Source organism: Vipera berus (assembly GCF_964194415.1).
Source record: "Vipera berus genome assembly, chromosome: Z".
Taxonomy (NCBI): Eukaryota; Metazoa; Chordata; class Lepidosauria; order Squamata; family Viperidae; genus Vipera; species Vipera berus.
This window is the reverse complement of record NC_138205.1, coordinates 132,216,641-132,238,519: the sequence shown is the minus strand read 5'-3', so window position 1 is coordinate 132,238,519 and position 21,879 is coordinate 132,216,641. Positions and strand designations below refer to the sequence as shown.

The following is a 21,879-nucleotide window of genomic DNA, read 5'->3' as shown; positions in this document are numbered from 1 at the left end:
GTTTTTCTTTGAAGACGTTTCCCTTCTCATCCAAGAAGCTTCTTCGGCTCTGACTGGATGGTGGGGAATGGCAGGATTTATATTCCTTGCAGACAGCTGGTCATTTGCCTTCTTTTGGAGAATCGTTGAAGCCACTGGCAGGTTTGTGTAGTGTTGTCAGGGTCGCTTGAGTAGTGTAAATGGGTGTGGAGCCTTCTTGTAACTGCTGAAAAGACTTGTGTTGTAGACAGGACATAGATGGTGACGTATCCATTGGTGTTGAGAGCCAGGCACCGGTTCCCACATTCAGCGATACATTCCTTCAGCTCTTCCTATTGTGTAGACCCCCAGGGTCCCTTCCAACTCTGTCAGGGTCTCCTGCTTGAGCAGGGTTAGACTAGACCTCCAGGGTCCCTTCCAAATCTGTCATTCTATGATTCTGTAAGGGTTTCCTGCTGGAATGTAATAACACAGTGGAAAGGGATCTTGGAGGTCTTCTAGTCCAACCCCCTGCTCAAGCAGGAGGCCTTTAAAGAATCAGAGAAAAGAGCCAGAAGGGGCCTCGGAGGTCATCTAGTCCAAACCCCCTGCTCTGGCAGAAAACCCAATATAATTTGAGACAAATGGTTGTCCAATCTCTTCTTAAAAAACTCCAGGGTTGGAGCACCCACAACCTCTGGAGACAAGCCGTCCCACTGGTTAATTGTTCTCACTGTCAGGAAGTTTCTTCTTACACAATTCTCACACCTCTAGGGAAAAGTGCAGGCTGTTTCCTTTGCGCAGGGCAACACAACAAGGCCTGACCTCAGAACGGAGTCCCATCTGGAGAGCTTCAAAAACACCCAAATTAGCCAAGCTTGGAGGAGAGACTTTTGGGGGAAAGGCCAGGTGCCTAATCCCGAGGGAGAAAGAGGAGACAAGCCACAAAAGGAATTCCCAGCCCTGGGAGAGGACGGCTCCTCAAAATCGGGGGGTCTGCAACTGCTCTCCTCTCCCACTGGGGCCAAGGGGCTTGACTCCTCTCCCCCTTTACCCTCCAGAGAAGCCAGGCCTTCTCCCTCCCACCCACCATATCTCTCTTTCCCTTCATCCATCCATCTATCCATCCCCCATACTTCCTCCCTCCCGCTATGTCTCCTTCCTTTCTTCCATCCTTCCCTCCACACCTACCTTCCTTCCCCATATATCTCCCTTCCTCCCTCCCACCATATATCTCTTTCCTGTCTTCCATCCATCTATCCATCTAACAGCTTCTGGAGGCAGGTTGTTCCACTGCTGCCAGGAAGTTTCTCCTTAGTTCCAGGTTGCTTCTCTCTTTGGTTAGTTTCCATCCGTTGCTTCTTCTCCTGCCTTCAGGGGCTTTGGCGAATAGCTTGACAAATCTGAACATCCTGCTGCAAATTTGGCTGCTGGACATGTGTCCTTCTTCCTCTTGCTTGACCAGGAGACCAGAAGCAAGTCGGTGAAGAGAAGCATCTGGAGTGGAGCTGACGGACACTAAGAGATGGGAATGACCATCTAGAAAAGTGGCAAACAATGATAAGATGGGGAAAAAACTTTGGTTATAATATAGAGGTCGAAAAGTGGCAAAAGCTATGGGAGAGAAATTATAAATTGATAATGTCAACTTCGTATAAAGAAAACTTATATAAAATGTTTTATAGATGGCACTTGCCACAGCAAGAATAGCAAAAATGTTTAAAAATATGTCAGATAGATGCTGGAAATGTAAGCGTAACTCAGGCACGTATTATCATGTTTGGTGGACATGTGGCAAAGCAAAGGCTTATTGGAAAAAGATACATGCTTGGTTAGAAAAGAGATTGGTTGATTTAAAACCTGAACTTTTCTACTAGGTATAATGCCAGAAAAGATTAACAAACAAAGCCCATATTTGATTTTACACATCACAACAGCTGCAAGAATAATATTCGCGCAATATTGGAAAAATGAAGGATTACCACCAGAGGAAGAAATATTAATAATAAAAAAAATACTGGAATGCGCAGAGATGGACAGATTAACCATGAGATTGAAAGATAAAGAAGAAACAGAATATTATCAAACTTGGGATTTATCAATGGCTAGAAGAAAGAATGAAGGATGAGGAACTGAATATGTATTAGCGTTATTAAATCCAGACAGCGTTAATATATGTGTGCAAGATAAAATTAATAAAATCTTTATTAGAAAAGAGAAAGTCCTGTTATCCAAGGGGAGGAAGCAGGTTCTCGAGAGAAGGAATTGGCCGAGTGGAACTCAGCCACGAATCTCTGGCTTGATGGAACTTGGGAGCCGAGGCTCAATTAAAGAGACTTTCTGGCCTCTGTTGAAAAGGGAAAAAAACCAGAAGTTGTGTCATTTTTTGAAGTTCATCATCTTTTCCGTGTAACAAGGAGCATCCCTGTTCGTTTCCACCAGACGATCAATCATGGTCATCAGTTCGGCCACCTGAACCTCTCGTTCCGCCCCTTCGGCCTTGTTGTTGAAAGCCAGGCACCGGTTCCCACATTCAGCAACATATTCCTTCACGCTTTTCTTTTGGCCAGATATGAAATTTTCAATAGATATACTTTCCAGATCCTCTTTGCGGGTGAACAAAAGGATCGTGTAATTCCTGGCTTGAAGGCCAAAAATCTCTTTGATCCTCTGAGCCACCTCCTCCTCACTCTGGGTGATATAATAACGTATCACTTGGAGAATGACATGGGGACCCGGGGAGCAAAACGTCACGCTCTTCCTCACTTCTGTGGCAATATCCTTCTGTGGATATCTGGTATGGAAAAAGCCAGGCGTATCAACAACCACAACCTTCCTTCCGCTCAGCTGTGTCTCCTCCTTTTGGCATGCTTCTGTTATTGATTCACATGACATCCCAAATTTAAAGACGTTCCTTCCCAGAATTGAGTTTCCCGTTGCACTTTTCCCATTTCCAGAGGTGCCCACAAGGACGATCCTCCGTTCAGACCCTACAACCCAAAGGGGAGAGGAGAGGAGACAGGGACTTGTCAGCAGTGTACGACAATCACAGCCTGTCCCAACGCCCAGAAGAGTAGCTTCCACCCCACCTGAACCCCAGGACCCAAGACTTTACCTTGGATGCTTACAGTCATTTCCAGACCAGTCGCACAGCACAAAACCCAGGATTTCTGCATGAGAAGCAAAACAGAATCAGCCAAAGGAGAGGCTGCCTTGCTCAGAGGTTGCCAGGAACTCTCCTCCCCCAGAAGTCAAGCAAGAATTGGAGGGGGATTAAGAAAGGATCACCCCCAACGTAGCTGACTTGGATCAGACCTGTCCCCCCTCCAGCAGGTTCCCCCTGAGTGGTCCTCCCAGTGAGCCCCGTTCCTGTCTATGACATCCGACAGGATGGACCTCACACTTGTAGTAGCTCCCTCCATTCTCCAGAACAGTCCTTGGCACTGTCTCCATCAGGTCAGAGATCAGCGTCTCCCGCTCGGATGCCATGGCCTCATGCATGGTGGCTGACTCACTTTGCAAACCTTGCTCACTATCAGACAACAAAAACTAGGGTGGGGGGAAGGGTATGGTTGGAATGGATGGGTGGCTGGGAGGGATATGAGGAATTAATATATGTGCACCGGCTGTGGCCTTAGAAAGTTTCCAGAACCTCAAGGTCGGACGATGGGAATCTTTCAAGTGGCGCAGACTGTTTCCCAAAATAAAATGATTGAACCGGATTGGTGGACAACGGACAAGGGATGGCCCAAGAAGGAAAGGGGGGATTATTGCTATGCTGCTTTTCATGCCAAAACCTGAGAATTAGCTTTGCTTTTACTGTGCCCTTATGGATCTATCAGTAAAATTAAACTCATGGTAAAAGAATGTCCCTGGAGTTTGTTGGCTGCATATGCCAAAAATCTTCAAAATCTCCAGTGATGAAGCACCCAAAACTGATATGACTATTCTACTGCTGACTCCTCCTCCTCCACCACCACCTCCTCTTTCTCCTCCCCTCTTCCTCCAAACAAGGTGACAAGTTACCTCTGCAGGCCTCCCCCTAGGATAGATGCAAGTCATCTCCTCGCTCCATTGACTGAGCCCAAATTCAGTCACAGCTGCACATCGGAATTGGTACTGAAGGTCTAGGTGGACTTCTTTCAGGGTGAATTGATCTCTAGGGCCTTCAGTATTGAGACTCTTCCAATTCTCCCCTGCAATCCGATATTCCACCTGGTACCTAGAGACTGAAGGCTTCCCATTGGCGACTGGGTCAATACCGATCTGGAAACTATTTGGATGCACTTGCTCAATCTTGGGAGGGGGAGGTTTTCTAAGAGCAACGTGACGTTTCTTGAGGACCTCCGTGGTCAAGGTTAAACTTTTGGTTTCCAGCAACATTAGCGAGTCGAAGAAATTCTTCATGCTCTCGGCACTCATTTTCCAGTATAGTTCAGCAGCAGCATTACGGCTTCCTCCACTTTCTCCGTGAGTAAAAAGGGCTGAATGGTTGAATCTGAAGTGCACAGGGGTTCCCGACCTGTCCCGATCACAAGGCAGGTCAGCCTCCTTGAGGGCTTCCAGGATAGGTGGAGTTCCCCCATCTGCAAAGGTGATCAGGAGTTGGACGTTATCCTTCACGTCTTTTCCCAACAAGGAGAGCATGGAATCAAAGACGCATTTCTGGGTATGAACTGAATGGGCAAGGAAGGCCTGGGCCACCAAGCAGATGGCATCAATGTGGTCAATGCCCCCTGGGCTGGAGAAAAATTCTCGGAGCTGCTCCTCAACCAGTTTGTCTTGCTCTGCGTCTCTTGTGCCTCCAAATCCGGGAGTGTCAATTATTGTGAGAGAATAGGGAATCCAGAAACCCTCCTGATGGTGCACCACATAGACAGTGACTTCAGACGTCCTGCTTCCAGCTTTGCTTCTCTGGGTGGTTTCATGCATCAGTTTGAATCTGAAATTATCTCCCCACTGGACACCCAGGATATAATTGATCATCCCGTTGATCAGTGTGGTTTTCCCAGACTGTGTTGCTCCCATCACCAGGATCACTTTGTTGGGCACTTCTGGGTTCTCATTTCCAAGCTGGTATATGAGACAAGAGGTGGAGGCATCTGAGGGGACTTTCTCCAGAGGAAGGGCAAACACTAACGGATGTCTGTCCTCCACGAGAGAGCTTTCCTGAAGGAACTGGCGGGCTATGTTGCCTGCATCTTTCTCCAGTGATGTGGAGACCTCCACCTCCTCACTGGGGACACCCAGAGCTCCATTGTCACACACGGCTGACACCCGTATTCTATATGCCGTCTGGGGCTTCAGACCTTCGATGGGGTAAAACTCTGTTTTGCTCCCAGTCCTTTTTCCAGTCCACCGGTCCTTCCCAACTCCAGCCTCTACCATTCGGTACTCCACTTTGTACTCCTTGACCATAACTCCTGAGGCAACGATGCTGGGACTCATCCAGGCCACAAAGATGAACGAAGATGCTGCAGTGACCTTTCTTAATTTCTCAGGAGGGCTGGTGGGAAGGGTCTTTATGGGTGGGCTCTGGTTACTGCTTTTACCAAGGCCTACCTTGCAACAAGCAGCATACTGGAGCAAGTACTCTGTGTTTGGAGGCAGATCTTTCAGCAGGAACAACTCCCCGGCATCCTCTGTCCTCACGGTCTTCCAGTCCTCTTGCCCTGCAATCTTGTACTCTACCAGATAGCTGGAGATTGCAGCCTTTCCATATTCAGCTGGCTGAAACTTCAGTTCAATGCTGTTATGTCTCACTTCAGTAATCTGCAAAGGGAGAGGTTTTGAGGGCAACTCAAAGTTTTTGCTGACCTGCTTTCCGTCTTCATAAAAGTTAATGGAGGCTCCTGGAGTCTCCTCATCTGGGAGCGAGGCCACAAAAAAGTGGACCTTCTCATTCGATTGATTGACAGTGAAAAAGTCTTTGATGGATTTGGCAGCTTGGCGAGCATTCTGGGTCCTCTCCTGGTCCTCAAACCAGGCCGTGCCTTTCTTCACCCCAGGAGTGGACCTTGTGGACTTAGCTGGTTCTTGCAAGAATCGCTCCTGAAGCCTGTCCTGTAAGCTCAACAGAAATGGCTCCTCTTCACGTAAGGAAGTGAATACAAAGGAGACCACGTATAAATTTTGAGGGTCAAGAAATATTTCGTGCATCTTGTTCTGGGAAGTGATAACTTGTATGTCACTTAGAATAGTCAGATAAGATTTGACAACGTTAATTTCTCTCTTTTTGGTGTCTAGAAATTTACGGAGTCTTCGGCTATTGAAGGGCGACTGGTTGACGGACATCAATATGTCCACCAGGGTCCCTTCCTCCTGCCCTCCTCCCCGGATGGAAGGCAACACTTTGGCCAGCTGTTTCTGGAAAGTCTGCTTGTGTTGCTTGCACAGATCTTTGAACCGCTGGATCTTTCTCTTGATCTCACGGAAGGTCTCAGCAATGGGATCGTTGGCTAGATCGTTGCTTTGCATCTGGATTTTGTTCAGGTCCTCCAAGATCTTTTCAGCATCAAAGACTAATTCTAGGCTGATCTCACGGACCATTTTAGCTGCCTTGGGGTCCAGTTTGGTCAGCGGGTAGAGCCAGACCCTCATAGGCACAGCCTTCTCCCCATCTTCCCCTAACATTTTCGGTAGAGTTTCGTAAACTTTCATGGCATCTTCGAAAGTCACTGGATTTTTCTCCAGAGAAAAATCTCCATGGAACTTGCACCTGAACTTCAGAGCATTCTCTTTCTCCTCCTTGTTGTATTTGACCTCTGCTCCTCCTCCGACAGATATTCCCTTCGTGAGTGTAGCCTGGAGACTTCCTTCTACATTTTTTATCTTCTCTGTTGAAGAAACCTCTCGGTCAAAGACAAAGAAAGCCTGGGCTCCATAGAGGATGGCCGTGACCACATGGGTGGCCATGCCATGCTCAAAGACTTCTCGGTGAGAGACATTCTGGCTTCCTAGATGGCTCATGGTCAGCTGCTCATACCTGGTGGTAGCTTTGTACTGAACGGTGACTCTGGCTTGTTGCTTGGACTTCTTGGTGTCCTGAAGATACTTGGCTGAACCCTGCACTTCAACCAGCCCCCCCAGGAAGCTGGCCTTGAGGGATCCTGAGATGTCCAGGGCGGAGGCCTTGTCATCAATGCTGTCGGACGCAATGATTTCGGATTCGGTCTTGGGCTGAGGCTTGATGGTCAGGTCCTTCTGCAGAGAGCTGTAGTCCCAAAGGGTGACGCCTGCATGGAACAGGAGACAACAGGAGGATAAATGTGAAATGAGACCTCCAAAACACCTGCACTGGATAGAGAAGCCCCAGAATGCTGTGACAATAGAGAGATCATTTTTCCTGGATGGTGAAACTACCACAAACTCAAAAGGCTTTTGCCTGAGTAGAGAGGAATGGGAATTTCTATGTTTTTCATCAGGGGTTTAGAGGGGTCTTCTGTGTTCAGACCTGCCCCTCTCCCTGGAAAAGCACCAGCACCACAACTTTAGAATTAATATCCCTCACTTCACCATCCCGCGTGGGACACCAACTCTTTACAGTTGCAAGAAAAAGTATGTGAACCCTTTGGGATTACGTGGAGTTTTGCATGAATTGGCCATAAAATGCGCTCTAAATGTCATGTAAGTCACAACAATAGAAAAACATAGTCTGCTTAAAATAATACTACACAAACATTAGCTGTTGTCATGTTTTAATTGAACATAAGATGGAAACATTCACAGTGCAGGGTGGAAAAAGTATGTGAACCCCTAGCCTAATGACTTCTCCAAGAGCTAATTGGAGCCAGGAGTGAGCCAACCTTGACTCCAATCAGTGTGATGATATTGGATGTGTTGCTGACAGCTGTCCTGCCCTTTAAAAACACACACCTGTTTTGGGTTTACTGGTCTCAAGAAGCACTGTCTGATGTGAACCATGCCTCGCAGAAAAGAGGTCTCAGAAGACCTACGATCAAGAATTGTTGACTTGCATGAAGCTGGAAAGGGTTACAAAAGTATCTCCAAAAGCCTTGATGTTCATGTGTCCACGGTAAGACAGACTGTCTACAAATGGAGAAAGTTTTTTTTGTTGTTGTTAGTTGCGAAGTCGTGTCCGACCCATCGCGACCCTATGGACAACGTTCCTCCAGGCCTTCCTGTCCTCTACCATCTTCTGGAGTCCATTTAAGCTCACGCCTACTGCTTCAGTGACTCCATCCAGCCACCTCATTCTCTGTCGTCCCCTTCTTCTAGTGCCCTCAATCTTTCCCAGCATTAGGCTCTTCTCCAGTGAGTCCTTCCTTCTCATTAGGTGGCCAAAGTATTTGAGTTTTAGCTTCAGGATCTGGCCTTCTAAAGAGCAGTCAGGGTTGATCTCCTCTAGGACTGACCGGTTTGATTGCCTTGCAGTCCAAGGGACTCGCAGGAGTCTTCTCCAGCACCATAGTTCAAAGGCTTCAATTCTCTGGCGCTCAGCCTTTCTTATGGTCCAACTTTCACTGCCATTCATTGCAACTGGGAAGACCACAGCCTTGACTATACGCACTTTTGTTGACAGGGTGAGGAGAAAGTTTAGCACTGTTGCTACTCTCCCTAGGCGTGGTCGTCCTGTCAAAATGACTGCAAGAGCACAGCGCATAATGCTTAATGAGGTAAAGAAGAATAGTAGAGTGTCAGCTAAAGACCTACAGAAATCTCTGGCACATGCTAACATTTTTGTTGACACATCTACAATAAGGAAAACATTAAACAAGAATGGAGTACATGGGAGGACACCACAGAGGAAGCCATTGCTGTCCAAAAAAAATATTGAAGCACGTTTGAAGTTTGCAAAAGAGCACCTGGATGTTCCACAGCACTACTGGCAAAATATACTGTGGACAGATGAAACCAAAATTGAGTTGTTTGGGAAAAACACACAACACTATGTGTGGAGAAAAAAAGGCATAGCACACCAACATCAAAACCTCATCCCCACTGTAAAACATGGTGGAGGGAGCATCATGGTTTGGGGCTGCTTTGCTGCCTCAGGGCCTGGACAGATTGTTGTCATTGATGGGAAAATGAATTCCAGAGTTTATCAGGACATTTTGCAGGAAAACGTACGACCATCTGTCCTCCAACTGAAGCTCCGCAGAGGGTGGGTGATGCAATAGGACAATGACCCAAAGCATACAAGTAATTCAACAAAACAATGGCTTCAACAGAACAGAATACGCCTTCTGGAGTGGCCCAGTCAGAGTCCTGACCTCAACCCGATTGAAATGCTGTGGCATGACCTTAAGAGAGCGATTCACACCAGACATCCCAAGAATATTGCTACACTGAAACAGTTTTGTGAAGAGGAGTGGTCCAAAATTACTCCAGATCATTGTGCAGGTCTGATCTGCAACTTACAGGAAACATTTGGTTGAGGTTATTGCTGCCGAAGGAGGGTCAACCAGTTATTAAGTCCAAAGGTTCACATACTTTTTCCACCCTGCACTGTGAATGTTTCCATCTTATGTTCAATTAAAACATGACAACAGCTAATGTTTGTATAGTATTATTTTAAGCAGACTGTGTTTTTCTATTGTTGAGAGCACATTTATGGCCAATTCATGCAAAACTCCACGTAATCCCAAAGGGTTCACATACTTTTTCTTGCAACTGTATGTAATCATTTTCCAAAGCATTTCAGTGACTTTCTTTTGGGGCAAGACAAGTTACTGCGTGTCTGTCCAAAGGGTTGGATACGCATTCCAGGCAGATCCTACCCAGATAGCTGTTATTTATTTATTTATTTATTTATTTATTTATTTATTTATTTATTTATTTATTTATTTATTTATTTATAATGAGACTTGTATGCCACCCTATCTCCCGAAGGACTCAGGGCGGCTAACAACAATAAAATACAAATAAATACAAATATTAAAAAAGAATTAAATTGTGTCAAAGTCCCACTAAAACCAATAAAAACGTTTAAAATCATAATTCAAAACCCCATTATCATCAGTCCAGGTCGGCCTGTTGGAAAAGATATGTCTTAAGGTCACGGCGAAAGGACCGAAGGTCTGGGGCCATCCGGAGCTCCCAGGGGAGTTGATTCCACCAAGCAGGTGCCCCGACAGAGAAGGCCCTCCCCCTGGGGGTCGCCAGCTGACATTGTCTGGTCGACGGCACCCTGAGGAGGCCCTCTCTGTGTGAGCGCACAGGGCGATGGGAAAACGTTCCTGGCAGCAGACGGTCCTGCAAATATCCCGGGCCTAAGCCATGTAGGGCTTTATAGGTAAGAACCAGCATCTTGAATCTCTCCCAGAGGGCAACCGGTAGCCAATGCAGCTCACGCAGGAGGGGTGTAATATGGGAGTATCGGGATGCTCCCATCACAACCCGCACAGCCACATTCTGCACCAGCTGAAGCCTCCGGGTGGTCTTCAAGGGCAGCCCCATGTAGAGAGCATTGCAGTAATCTACCCAGGAGGTGACGAGCGCATGAGTGACCATACGTAAAGCATCTTGGTCCAGATAGGGGCGCAACTGGCGCACCAGGCGAACCTGTGCAAATGCCCCCGTGGCCACGACTCCAACATGATCTTCTAAACTCAGTCGTGCATCCAGGAGGATGCCTAAGTTGCACGCCCTATCAACGGGAGGCAACACCTCTCCCCCCATAACCAAAGATGGAAGATCTTGGACTACACAAGATGCCGATACGTAAAGCCACTCGGTCTTGGCCAGGTTGAGCTGGAGCCTGTACTTCCACATCCAGATTCGTACTGCTTCCAGGCACCGGGACATCACATTGAGGGCATCACTGGGTTGGTTCAGGGTGGAGATGAAAAGCTGGGTATCATCCGCATATTGATGATACCTCACCCCGAAACCACAGATGATCTTGCCCAGTGGCTTCATATAGATGTTGAACAGGAGGGGAGAGAGGACCGACCCCTGAGGCACCTCACAATCAAGGGGCCTCGGGGTTGACCTCTGTCCTCCTGCCAACACCGTCTCAGAACAGCCCGAGAGGTAGGAGGAGAACCACCGTAAAACGGTGCCTCCCACTCCCAACCCCCGGAGACAGCAGGCTGCAAGTCCAGGAGCCGAGGCTTGAAGTGACCCTATGCTGTGCCGGAGAATTGATGTCGGTGCTCTTCTCCCTCCCTCTAGAGATCCTGCAGGGGCTGCCGACCCTTTGACCTCTCCTCCGTCTCCTACCTGGGATGAGCGCATCCTTGCGGCAGTCGTACAACATCCCTAGCTGGAATGAGCGGCCCAGAGCTGGCATCTCCACAGTGTCTTCAGCCATGGCCAGGCTCAGCTCCTGCCTGTTGCTCCTGCAACAGAGAAGAACCACCTGGAGGAGGCAGTGCATAGCCCTCCCTGAACCAGGAGTGCCCCCCTCTCCAAGGAAGCTGTTCCAAGGAAGCACCACTCGGTGCACTGCAGCCCACACCAGTAAAGTGTTTGAGGAAGAGGATTCCTTCACTGCTATGACCCTTTGGGCAACGCCAAACAGGTCTCCAGAGAGTTGTTTATTTCTCTTGGGAAGGTTAAACAAATGGCCCTCCACTGACTAGTCAGGCTCCACCCTCACTCCTCCAAACAACAGCTCCTAGATTACCCGGCAAGGCCCCAAGGCAGAGGTCCAGGCATACGGCAAGGGCCGTCCTCGGAGCACGGCAAAGGTGCAAGACAAGGAGCAACTTCCAAAAGGGGCAGAGGGAAACAAAAGGCAAACGCAGTGCGCACAACAAGGGCCCAGTTCCAAACCGAAAGGCAAAGAGCCCTTCTCAAAGCAAGACGGGGCCAAGGCAAGGCAGGTCTGAAGGGAGAACCGTCAGTGCCAGGGCAAGCCAAGAACAGCCCTCCCAGCAAGGCAAAAGCAGTCGTTGACACACACTGGGGAAGCAGTTCTTAAAGCAAGGCGCAAGCAGGCCGAGCCGAGAGAGTGTGATCTGAAGACAAACGCTTGTTCCTGGCAAAAGCGGCAGTTCTAGCTAATTGAGCTGCAAAGAAGGAGAAATTAGGGTATCCTAATGAATCTGTAGGGATGCGGTGGCTCAGTGGGTTAGGACGCTGAGCTTGCCGATCAGAAGGTTGGCAGTTTGGTGGGTCGAATCCCGAGTGCCGCGTAGCAGAGTGAGCGCCTGTTACTCGTCCCAGCTTCTGCCAACCTAGCAGTTCGAAAGCATGTGAAAAATGCAAGTAGAAAAATAGGGACCACTATGGTGGGAAGGTAACAGCGTTCCATGCGCCTTTGGCATCTAGTCATGCCGGCCACATGACCACGGAGACGTCCTTGGACAAACGCTGGCTCTTCGGCTTTGAAACGGAGATGAGCACCGGCCCCTAGAGTCGGAAACGGCTAGCAAAGCTGACACGCGTACAATAAAGATTTCACCCAGTAAGTGTGGCATACTGTAGATAAGAGAGCAGAAGTATCAAACATGTTCCCTTTTGGGTGTTTCCCTAAAGATATCGTATGTTCTTGGGTGGGTTAGGACATTGGATATTTTCCATGCTGGCCTTTCATGACCCTGCATCCAGGACTTTGCAAGATTTATTTTATTTATTTTATTTTAATTCCATTTATATCCCGCCCTTCTCCGAAGACTCAGGGCGGCTTACAAGCTTAGCAGTAGCCTTCATTCTATGTATATGCCTGCTTATTAGGGCTTTCACACACACCCCAAGCAGCATTATTACAAAGTCAGCTTAATTGCCCCCAACAATCTGGGTCCTCATTTTACCTACCTCGGAAGGATGGAAGGCTGAGTCAACCTTGAGCCTGGTGGGATGCGAACCTGCACTAATTGCAGGCAGCTGGTGTTACTTAAGGAGGCATTAGCCCACTGCTCCACCAAGGCTCCAAGAGCGCAAAGACAGTAAGGCTATCTGCACATATTCACAATTGATATTTCCTATACTGTCCCCTAATTCCGGGTCAACAGTACAGATGTTTACCGCCACAGGAGCACCGCAATGCCCCCACCCCACTTGTTCTGTTCCAGACTACGACCGGCTCTGTTGGAATGTCAGGGACAACCCCTTTTTATAATCAATAGGCTGGAACTAACCCAACCAAATTTATTTTAAAAAGCTAAATGAAAAAGTTCAAACAAGACTTGAGCCAAAAAGGTTAAACAAGAGTTAAACAAATACAGACCAAGACTTTATCAGAAGCTCTTCCAACGGTTGCCTTCAGCAACCAGCACCTCCCACACCTTCCCCTTTTAAACAGCAGTCTCAAGGCGTGGCTTCTCATTGCCTTCTCCCGAGTTGCCTCATTGCCTTCCTTTGCTCAGTTCTGCTAGATTGCCTCCTGCTCCTAGCATCCCTGAACAGAGCCAGCTGTGGATCATCTTCTTCCAATCCTTCATGCTCACACAGCTAGGTCTGAGGAGGAACAAGACGGGAGGGGCCTGGCTGAGAGTTTTGCGGTGCATCAGAACCTTCCTCTGACACCAAAGGCTCTCCAAACCCCTCCTCCTCCTCTTCAGAGTCGTCCGACCCAGCTGCTGAAACCACAGGCTGATGCTGAATCACAACACCACTGTGGACAGGGAGGTCTTGACCCCACAGGCTTCACACACACAGACACACACACACTCCATAGATGCCTGGTCTTCTCCCTCCTTTCCCGCTCCTACTGGCCCTCTCTCTGCCCCATAATATCTGGGTCCCCTTACCTTCCCCTTCCTTTGCAGCTGCTGCCTAAGCTGTCACAAGCCCGTTGCCAGATTCGGCTAGGAAGCTGCCCAAGGATTTTTCCTGCAGCCTGGCTAGGATGAGGCTGTGACCTCTCTGATTCCCACTTTCACTTTCATTGACAGGAAAAGGCGGGACTTCGAAGCAACTCAGACTTGCCTCAGAGATGTCAATGGAATGATCAAAGGCCTGGAGACTACAACATACGAAGACCGGTGGCAGGAATTGGGTTTGGCTAGTGTAAACAAAAAAAAGAAAGAGGGGCGACATGATAGCAGAATTCCAGTATTTGAAGGGCTGCCCCAAGAAGAGGGGGGGGGTCCAATTATCCTCCAAAGCGCCCGAAGGCAGGACAAGAAGCAACAGATGAAAACTAATCAAGGAGAGAAGCAACCTAGAACTAAGAAGAAATTTCCTAGTAGTGAAGACAATTAACCAGTGGAACAGCTTGCCACCAGAAATCATGGGCGCTCCGTCACTCAAGGTTTTTAAGGAGACTAGACAGTCACTTGTCTGAGATGGTATAGGTTCTCCTGCTTCAGCAGGGGGCTGGACTAGAAGACCTCCAAGGTCCCTTCCAGCTCTGTTATTCTATGATTCTGTAAGGGTCTCCTGCTTGAGCAGGGTTGGACTAGAAGACCTCCGAGATCCCTTTCAGCCCCGTTATTCTATGTTCTAGGGAGTAGAGATTCATATTTCCTGGCAGAAGAGGAAGATTTTGTTCTGGGGGCTCAACTAGGGAGTGCCCAGGTCCCCCATATTGGCGGAGATTATTCAAAGCTCTCCATGCTTGTCAGTCAAGCTGTGGATCATGGGTCTCTTTTCCTTCGGCAGCAAGTTTATTTATTTATTTATTTATTAATTTAATTTATATACCGCCCTTCTCTCAAGAGACTCAGGGCGGTTAACAGGGCAATACATAAAAACAGATACAAAAAAAATTAAAATTATTAAAACATGATTAAACAGTGCCCATAATAATACAAATTTAAAATTAAAGTCATAGTAACAATCCCACCCCGTCCCATCAGGCCAGGCCCGCTTCCTTAAAGAGATGGGTTTTAAGGTCGCGCCGGAAGGAGCGGAGATCGGGCGCCATCCGGAGCTCTACCGGAAGATGGTTCCATAAATCCGGTGCACCCACAGAGAACGCTCTCCCCCTGGGGGTCACCAGTCGGCATTCTTTGACTGGCGGCACCCTGAGGAGGCCCTCTCTGTGGGAGCGTACTGGGCGGAGGGAAGATGACGCCGGCTGCAGGTGCTCCCCAAGGTATTCTGGACCCATGCCATGGAGGGCTTTGTAGGTCATTACCAACACCTTGAACCTCACCCGGAAGACAACTGGCAACCAATGCGGCTCGCGGAGCAAAGGTGTAACACGGGAGTATCGGGAGACCCCCGATACAACTCTCGCGGCTGCATTCTGTACCAGTTGGAGCCTCCGAGTGGTCTTCAAAGGTAGCCCCATGTAGAGAGTGTTGCAGTAATCAAGACGAGAGGTCACGAGCGCATGAGTGACCGTGCGCAAGGCATCCCGGTCTAGATAGGGCCGCAACTGGCGCACCAGGCGAACCTGGGCGAACGCCCCCCTAGTTACAGCTACAATATGGTCTTCTAAAGAGAGCTGTGAATCTAGGAGGACTCCCAAGTTGCGAGCCCTATCTACAGGAGGTAATGACTCACCCCCCATAATGAGGGGTGGGATATCCTGAATATCCCGAGATGCCGGTACGCACAGCCACTCCGTCTTGTCAGGGTTGAGACGAAGCCTGTTCCTCCCCATCCAGACCCGGAGCGCCTCCAGGCACCGGGACATCACGTCGAGGGCATCACTGGGGTGGTTTGGGGTCGAAATGAAAAGTTGGGTATCATCAGCATACTGATGGTACCCAACTCCAAAACCACGAATGATCTCACCCAGCGGTTTCATGTAGATGTTGAACAGAAGGGGCGAGAGGACCGACCCCTGAGGGACTCCACAAACGAGAGGCCTCGCGGTCGACCTCTGCCCCCCTGTCAACACCGACTGCGAGCGTCCCAGGAGATAGGAGGAGAACCACTGAAGAACCGTGCCTCCCACTCCCAATCCCCTGAGACGCCGCAGCAAGATACCATGGTCGATGGTATCGAAAGCCGCTGAGAGGTCTAATAGGACTAGAACAGAGGAGTATCCTCTGTCCCGAGCCCTCCAGAGATCATTCACCAGCGCGACCAATGCCGTCTCCGTGCTGTACCCAGGCCTGAAGCCCGATTGGTACGGGTCTAGATAATCCGCTTCATCCAGGACCAGAGGGAGCTGGTGCGCCACCACACTCTCAACAACCTTCGCAAGGAAGCGAAGGTTGGAGACCGGACGAAAATTATTCAAAACAGCCGGATCCAAGGCAGGCTTCTTGAGGAGAGGTCTCACCACCGCCTCTTTCAAGGCGGCAGGAAAACTACCCTCACTCAAAGAAGCAGCTATAACCGCCTGGAACCAGCCTCGTGTCCCCTCCCGGGCTGCATAAACCAGCCAGGAAGGGCACGGGTCCAATAAACATGTGGTGGAGCTCAGCCTCCCCATGATCCTGTCCACTTCCTCCGGAGTCACAGGATCGAACTCCTCCCAGGTGACATCGACAAGATCGCTCATGTCCTGATCGTCCGATACTGCCCAGTCGGAGTCCAAACCGGTCCGAATCCGAGCGATTTTGTCCGACAGATGTTGACTAAATTCCTTGGCACGCCCCTGCAAGGGATCCCCACTAACCTCCTGGTTAAGGAGGGAGCGGGTCACCCTAAACAGGGCGGCCGGGCGATTATCTGCGGACGCGATGAGGGCAGCGAAGTAGTTAGATCTCGCTACCCTCATTGCAGCGAGATAAGACCTAATATGGGTTCTTAGTCGCAATCGGTCGGATTCAGATCGGCTGGACCTCCAAACGCTCTCTAGGCCCCGTCTCCGACGCTTCATCTCCCGGAGCTCCGCGGAGAACCATGGAGCCCATTGGGATCTGCGCCGGGTCAGGGGCCGCAAGGGTACAACTCGGTCAAGTGCCTCCGTGGCCGTCCTTTCCCAGGCCTCCACTAAGGCATCCGCCGAGCTGTGAGCTGGGGAGGCAGGTGGGGCCCCCAGCACTGCCTGAAACCTCTCAGGGTCCATTAAGCACCTGGGGCGGAACCATCTAGTTGGCTCAACAACCCCACGGTGGGGAGTGGCAAAACGGAAGACCAGCCGCAGGAGATGATGATCGGTCCATGACAGGGGCATAACAATTGGGGAGCCCCCACCAAGATCATCTAACCACCGACCAGATAAGAAAACCAAGTCAGGGGTGTGGCCTCCCTCATGGGTCGGTCCATGAATTACCTGCGTCAGGTCCATGGCCGTCATGGAAGCCATGAACTCCCGAGCTAACTCAGATGCTCCTCCCAGGGATGGTAGATTGAAGTCTCCCAAAACCATAAGTTTAGGAAACTCAATCACCAGCCCTGAGAGGATATCGAGAAGCTCGGGCAGGGCTGCTGCTACGCGACTAGGCGAAAGGTACGCGAGAAGCAAGCCCAACTGCGCCCTAGGACCAAACCTCAATAAGAGAGATTCACACCCGACTATCTGAGGACTATCTGAGGAACGGTGGCCTCCTGCCCCATTCTCAGCCCTCCCGGAAAATTGCAGGCTGTTTCCTCGGCTCAGCCCCAACCACAAGGCTCCACTCTCAGCTCTAAGTCAACAGGGGGAGATCTGCCAACCCCCCAACTTCGCAAAGTCCTTTGGGGGAGGCTTCGGGGAAGTGTCGAGTCTACGGCAAGCCCTCGCAACAAGCCACAGAGGCGTCACAGCCCTGTACAGTCCTGACTTCACAGCTAAAATGTTTACAGTATCTGCAGAAAGAGGAAGGCAACTCCTAAATCCCTCGGTTTGGAACAGGGAGGGAGGGAGGGGAAGGGGCAGCCCCGTTTCCTCCTCTGTCCTGGTGGCAGGATGAGAATTCAGGCGCTTGGCAAGCTGGCTATCTTGACGGCCACAGGAGCATTGGCTGAGAGCTTGACAGCACAACACTCATCCCCCCCCCCCGCAACTCCAGAGAAGCTGGCCTTCTCCCTCCCTCCCTGGCCCTCTCTCTCTTTCTCTCTCTGCCCCTCCCTCCCACACAGCTGGGTCCCCTCACCTTCCTCTGCAGCTACTGCCTACTACAGGCTGAATACAGACTGGGCTAGAAAGCTTCTCCCGGAAGAATCTTCCCTCTCACTAACTTTCGCTTTCGCTTTCACTCAACAGGAAGGGCGGAAGGAAGCTCCAGGTTCTGCCTGACCGCTTCTCCGTCTTCAGAAAGGAGTGGGGGGGAGGGAGGGAGGCTCCTGGTGGAAAGACCTCTCCTCCTCTCCCCCCTCCCCTCCAGACTTAGGGACGCAAACACCCCATCCAGAATTTCACAGCCTCCGGGAGGGAGTTTCTCAAGCTGAGCAACTTTGAAAGTGGGTGGGCTTCAACTCCCAGCATGCCCCATTCAGTATGTTGAGAGGCTCTGATCTCTTTCTCTCCCTCCCTCCCTCAATCCATCCATCCCTCGTCCCTCCAGCTATTTCTTATTCGTGGCCACTTGAAACTGGGTGGACTTCAACTCCCAGCATGCCCCAGCCAGCACATTGAGAAGCCCTAGCTCTCTCCCTCCCTACCTCCGTCCCTCCCTCCCTCTTTCACATCCATCCATCCACGTCCCAGAGTTCTTCTGGCCAGTTTCCCGTGGCTGGGAGGAAGAGGGGGCGTCTCCCTTTTTCCCCGCCTTTTTTCTTCTGTGTTCGGCGTGCGGTTTCATTTACCTCAGGTTTTCCCTGTCTTGTCTGCTCCTGCAGGAAGAGCTCTGTGCTGTGATTGGTTGCCGCAAGTATAAAGGGGGTGTTTTCCTTTCCCTCCCACCTTTTTTCTCTGTCTTTTGCCTGCTGTTTAATTTACCTCAGGATTTTCCTGTGTTCCTCGCTGTCTTGTGTTCTATCTATCTATCTATCTATCTATCTATCTATCTATCTATTTATCTATCTATCTATCTATCTATCTATCTATCTATCTATCTATCTATCTATCTATCTATCTATCTCTATCTCTATCTCTATATATATTATCTATATATCTATATCTATATCACATAATAATATATATTTTATTTATTTGCGGTCACAGACCAAAGTACAAGTGCAACAAAAGAAAAACATGGGGAAAGTAAAATCATAGACAATTGGACACCAGAAGCCTTGGTTGAAGGGAATTACAACGTTCTCCTCTAATAGTTACAGCTCTTAAAAGAAATTTAGAAACCTGAGAAGTGATGTATGAGGAGCCATCCCCTAGACCAGGGGTCAGCAACCTGAAACAGTAAAAGAGCCACTCGGAACCGGTTCCCTCACAAAAGGAAAAACTGGGAGCCGCAAAAAAATGTGTGCACATGCGCATACATGCGTGCATGCGCAGAGCAGGGTTTGACTGAAGAGTGGAGCCAAGGCGAGATATGCACCTACCCTGCATATTTGAATTGATTGGTTGAACTTTTTTAGTCCCACTTTTTTTTTTGACTGCACATGGCAGAGGACTGGGAACCGCAACTCCAGAGCCGCGGGTTGCAGACCTGTGCCCTAGACAATATAAGACCAAATTACTAGCATTGAGACCAGAAGGGTCTATTTCAAGGAGAGACAGTAATTTAGTTCTGCCTGCGTTATACATTGTTGTTAGCTGCGAAGTCGTGTCCGACCCATCGCGACCCTATGGACAATGTTCCTCCAGGCCTTCCTGTCCTCTACCATCTTCTGGAATCCATTTAAGCTCACACCTACTGCGTTATACATAGGACAGTATAAAAAGACATGCTCCACAGTTTCAACCTCAACGCTATCACAGGGGCATAGTCGCTCGCTAATCGGGAGCCTCTTAAATCGCCCGTCGAGTAGTGCTAAGGGCAAGACATTGAAACGGGCTAGGGAGAAGACTTCTATATTTGGGGATGGTTAGAGTGTAGAAGTATGAAGCGATCCTCAGTCCATAATTATTAGATTGGCTGAAGATCAGAGGGGAGCAGGTTTTGTTAGCTCTGGCTCTTAAATATTGCAAATCTATGTCCACAAGCCGTTGGACTACCCTAGACTGGGCGTCCTTGAGGCCATAATCTCCCAGGGCATCCCCCGTAAAACCTAGCAAGTGGAGTTTCTTCGTCAGCTCATTATCTATCTATCTATCTATCTATCTATCTATCTATCTATCTATCTATCTATCTATCTAAAATTTAAAAACTGGAATCCCGGGTGTAGACATTTGAAGTTAGTAAAAATAAAAATGATGAACTCCGGGATATAAGAGAAAATTCTTCTTTATTGCTGAGCTTTCGTCAACAAGCTGTTGACATCATCAGAGCAAGGGCTGAATGATAAGGAAGTCAGTACATACACTTATATGGTAATAGGTAAAGGTTCCCCGCACATGTGTGTTAGTCGTTTCCACCTCTAGGGGCCGGTGCTCATCTCCGTTTCAAAGCCAAAGAGCCAGCGTTTGTCCGAGGACGTCTCCGTGGTCATGTGGCCGGCATGACTAGATGCCAAAGGCACATGGAACGCTGTTACCTTCCCACCGGAGCGGTCCCTATTTTTCTACTTGCATTTTTTATGTGCTTTTGAACTGCTAGGTTGGCAGAAGCTGGGACGAGTAACCGGTGCTTGCTCTGTTACACGGCACTCGGGATTCGACCCGCCAGACTGCCAACCTTCTGATCGACAAGCTCAGTGTCCTACCCACTGAGCCACCACATCCCGTTATAATAAAAAAGGGCTTATTTGCTCATGAGTCCTGCCTTGCTCATGCCTTGTTGACTGAAAAGGGGTTTTCCTTGCGAGTAAGCCGCTGAGTAGCCCTCGCGAAGGCTGGGACAAAAAGAATGTTCCTTCGGGAGAGGAGGAGGTGTAGAAGAGGAAAGGTCAAACGAAAACGTGGCCCATCGTCTCCAGTGGAAACCCTGGTGGAGCATCGTCCCCCCCCTCAAATTTGTTCAGGAGACAGAGCCCAACGTCCTGTTGCAAATTTGGTGGCTTCCCTCTCGCTTGACCAGGCAGAGACCCGAAGCAAGTCGGTGAAGATAAGCTTCCGGAGGGGAAGTGGAAGGATGCTAAAGAGACGGGAAGGGAGCCAGCAAGGAGCCTGATTTCCACCCAAAAGGACCCCCCCTTCCTGGACCCCGGTGTGAAATGCTATGCGGGAGACCTTGAATTCTGACCCAGTCCTCGAGTAGAATCTACCGGATTCCATGTCCCCCCCTTCCTCCAGGACGATTGGACAGCATCTCCCTTCCCCTCTGCCTTTGGATCACGTTGCGGCCCAGAGCTGTGTAGGCCGAGTCTCATTAGTCCCCCCCCCGCAAAAGACACCAGTCCTCTTTGTTGAAAAAAAGATTTAATAAGAAGCTTTCAGCTTGAAATGCCCGCCCCTAGTGAGTCCATCCGTTTCTTGTCCTCGGCAACTTGAAAAGTAGCTGGGCCTCAACTCCCAGAATCCCCCAGCCAGCGTGTGGAGAAGCTCTGATCTCTTTTTTTTCCTCCCTCCCTCCCTCTTTCTCATCTATCCATCCATCCCTTTTTTCCAATCCGTCCATCCGTTTCTCGTCTCCGGCAACTTGAAAAGCGGCTGGACTTCAACTCCCAGCATGCCTCAGCCAGCCTGTGGAGAAGAAGCCCTTCCATTGGTTGATTGCTCTCACCCTTAGGAAATTTCTCCATCCTTCCAAGTTGCTTCCCTTCTGTTATTTCCTTGTTTCACCTTCCGGTCCTTTGGAGAATATATTGGCCCCCCTCTTCTTTGTGGCAGCCCCTCATATAGTAATAGTAGTAGTAGTAGTAGTAGTAGTAGTAGTCCAGTCCTTTGGAGAATATATTGCCCCCCCTCTTCTTTGTGGCAGCCCCTCATATAATACTAGTAGTAGTAGTAGTAGTAGTAGTAGTAGCAGTAAAATTAATAATAATAATAATAATAATAATAATAATAATAATAATAATAATAATAATAATAAATGACCTCCAGGGTCCCTTCCAGCTCTGTCATTCTGTAAGGTTCTCCTGCTTGAGCAAGAGCTTGAACGTAAATTGATATAAAAAAGCAACCCCTAAATAGATAGATAGATAGATAGATAGATAGATAGATAGATAGATAGATAGATAGATAGATAGAGCTTCTTAGTGCCTGATTTCAGGAGATATGGAGGCATCCATATCCGTCCCGGGAAAGAA

At 49.2% G+C, this 21,879-nt stretch overlaps 1 protein-coding gene across 2 annotated transcripts; it reads right to left on the bottom strand.

Moving 5' to 3' along the window:
• Positions 1-2,138: 2,138 nt before the first annotated feature.
• On the bottom strand, positions 2,139-11,251 carry LOC308678058 (uncharacterized protein). Of its 2 annotated transcripts, none has more exons than XM_081344883.1 (4): positions 11,143-11,251; positions 3,985-7,193; positions 3,074-3,128; positions 2,139-2,948 (listed from the first exon to the last, which is right to left on the bottom strand). In XM_081344883.1, the coding sequence occupies exons 1-4, from the start codon at positions 11,231-11,233 to the stop codon at positions 2,338-2,340; spliced, it is 3,966 nt and encodes a 1,321-aa protein (XP_081201009.1). In that variant the 5' UTR covers positions 11,234-11,251; the 3' UTR covers positions 2,139-2,337. The 2 variants fall into 2 exon arrangements, with proteins under 2 accessions (XP_081201009.1, XP_081201010.1); XM_081344884.1 differs by having other exon boundaries at positions 2,589-2,752.
• Positions 11,252-21,879: the final 10,628 nt, after the last annotated feature.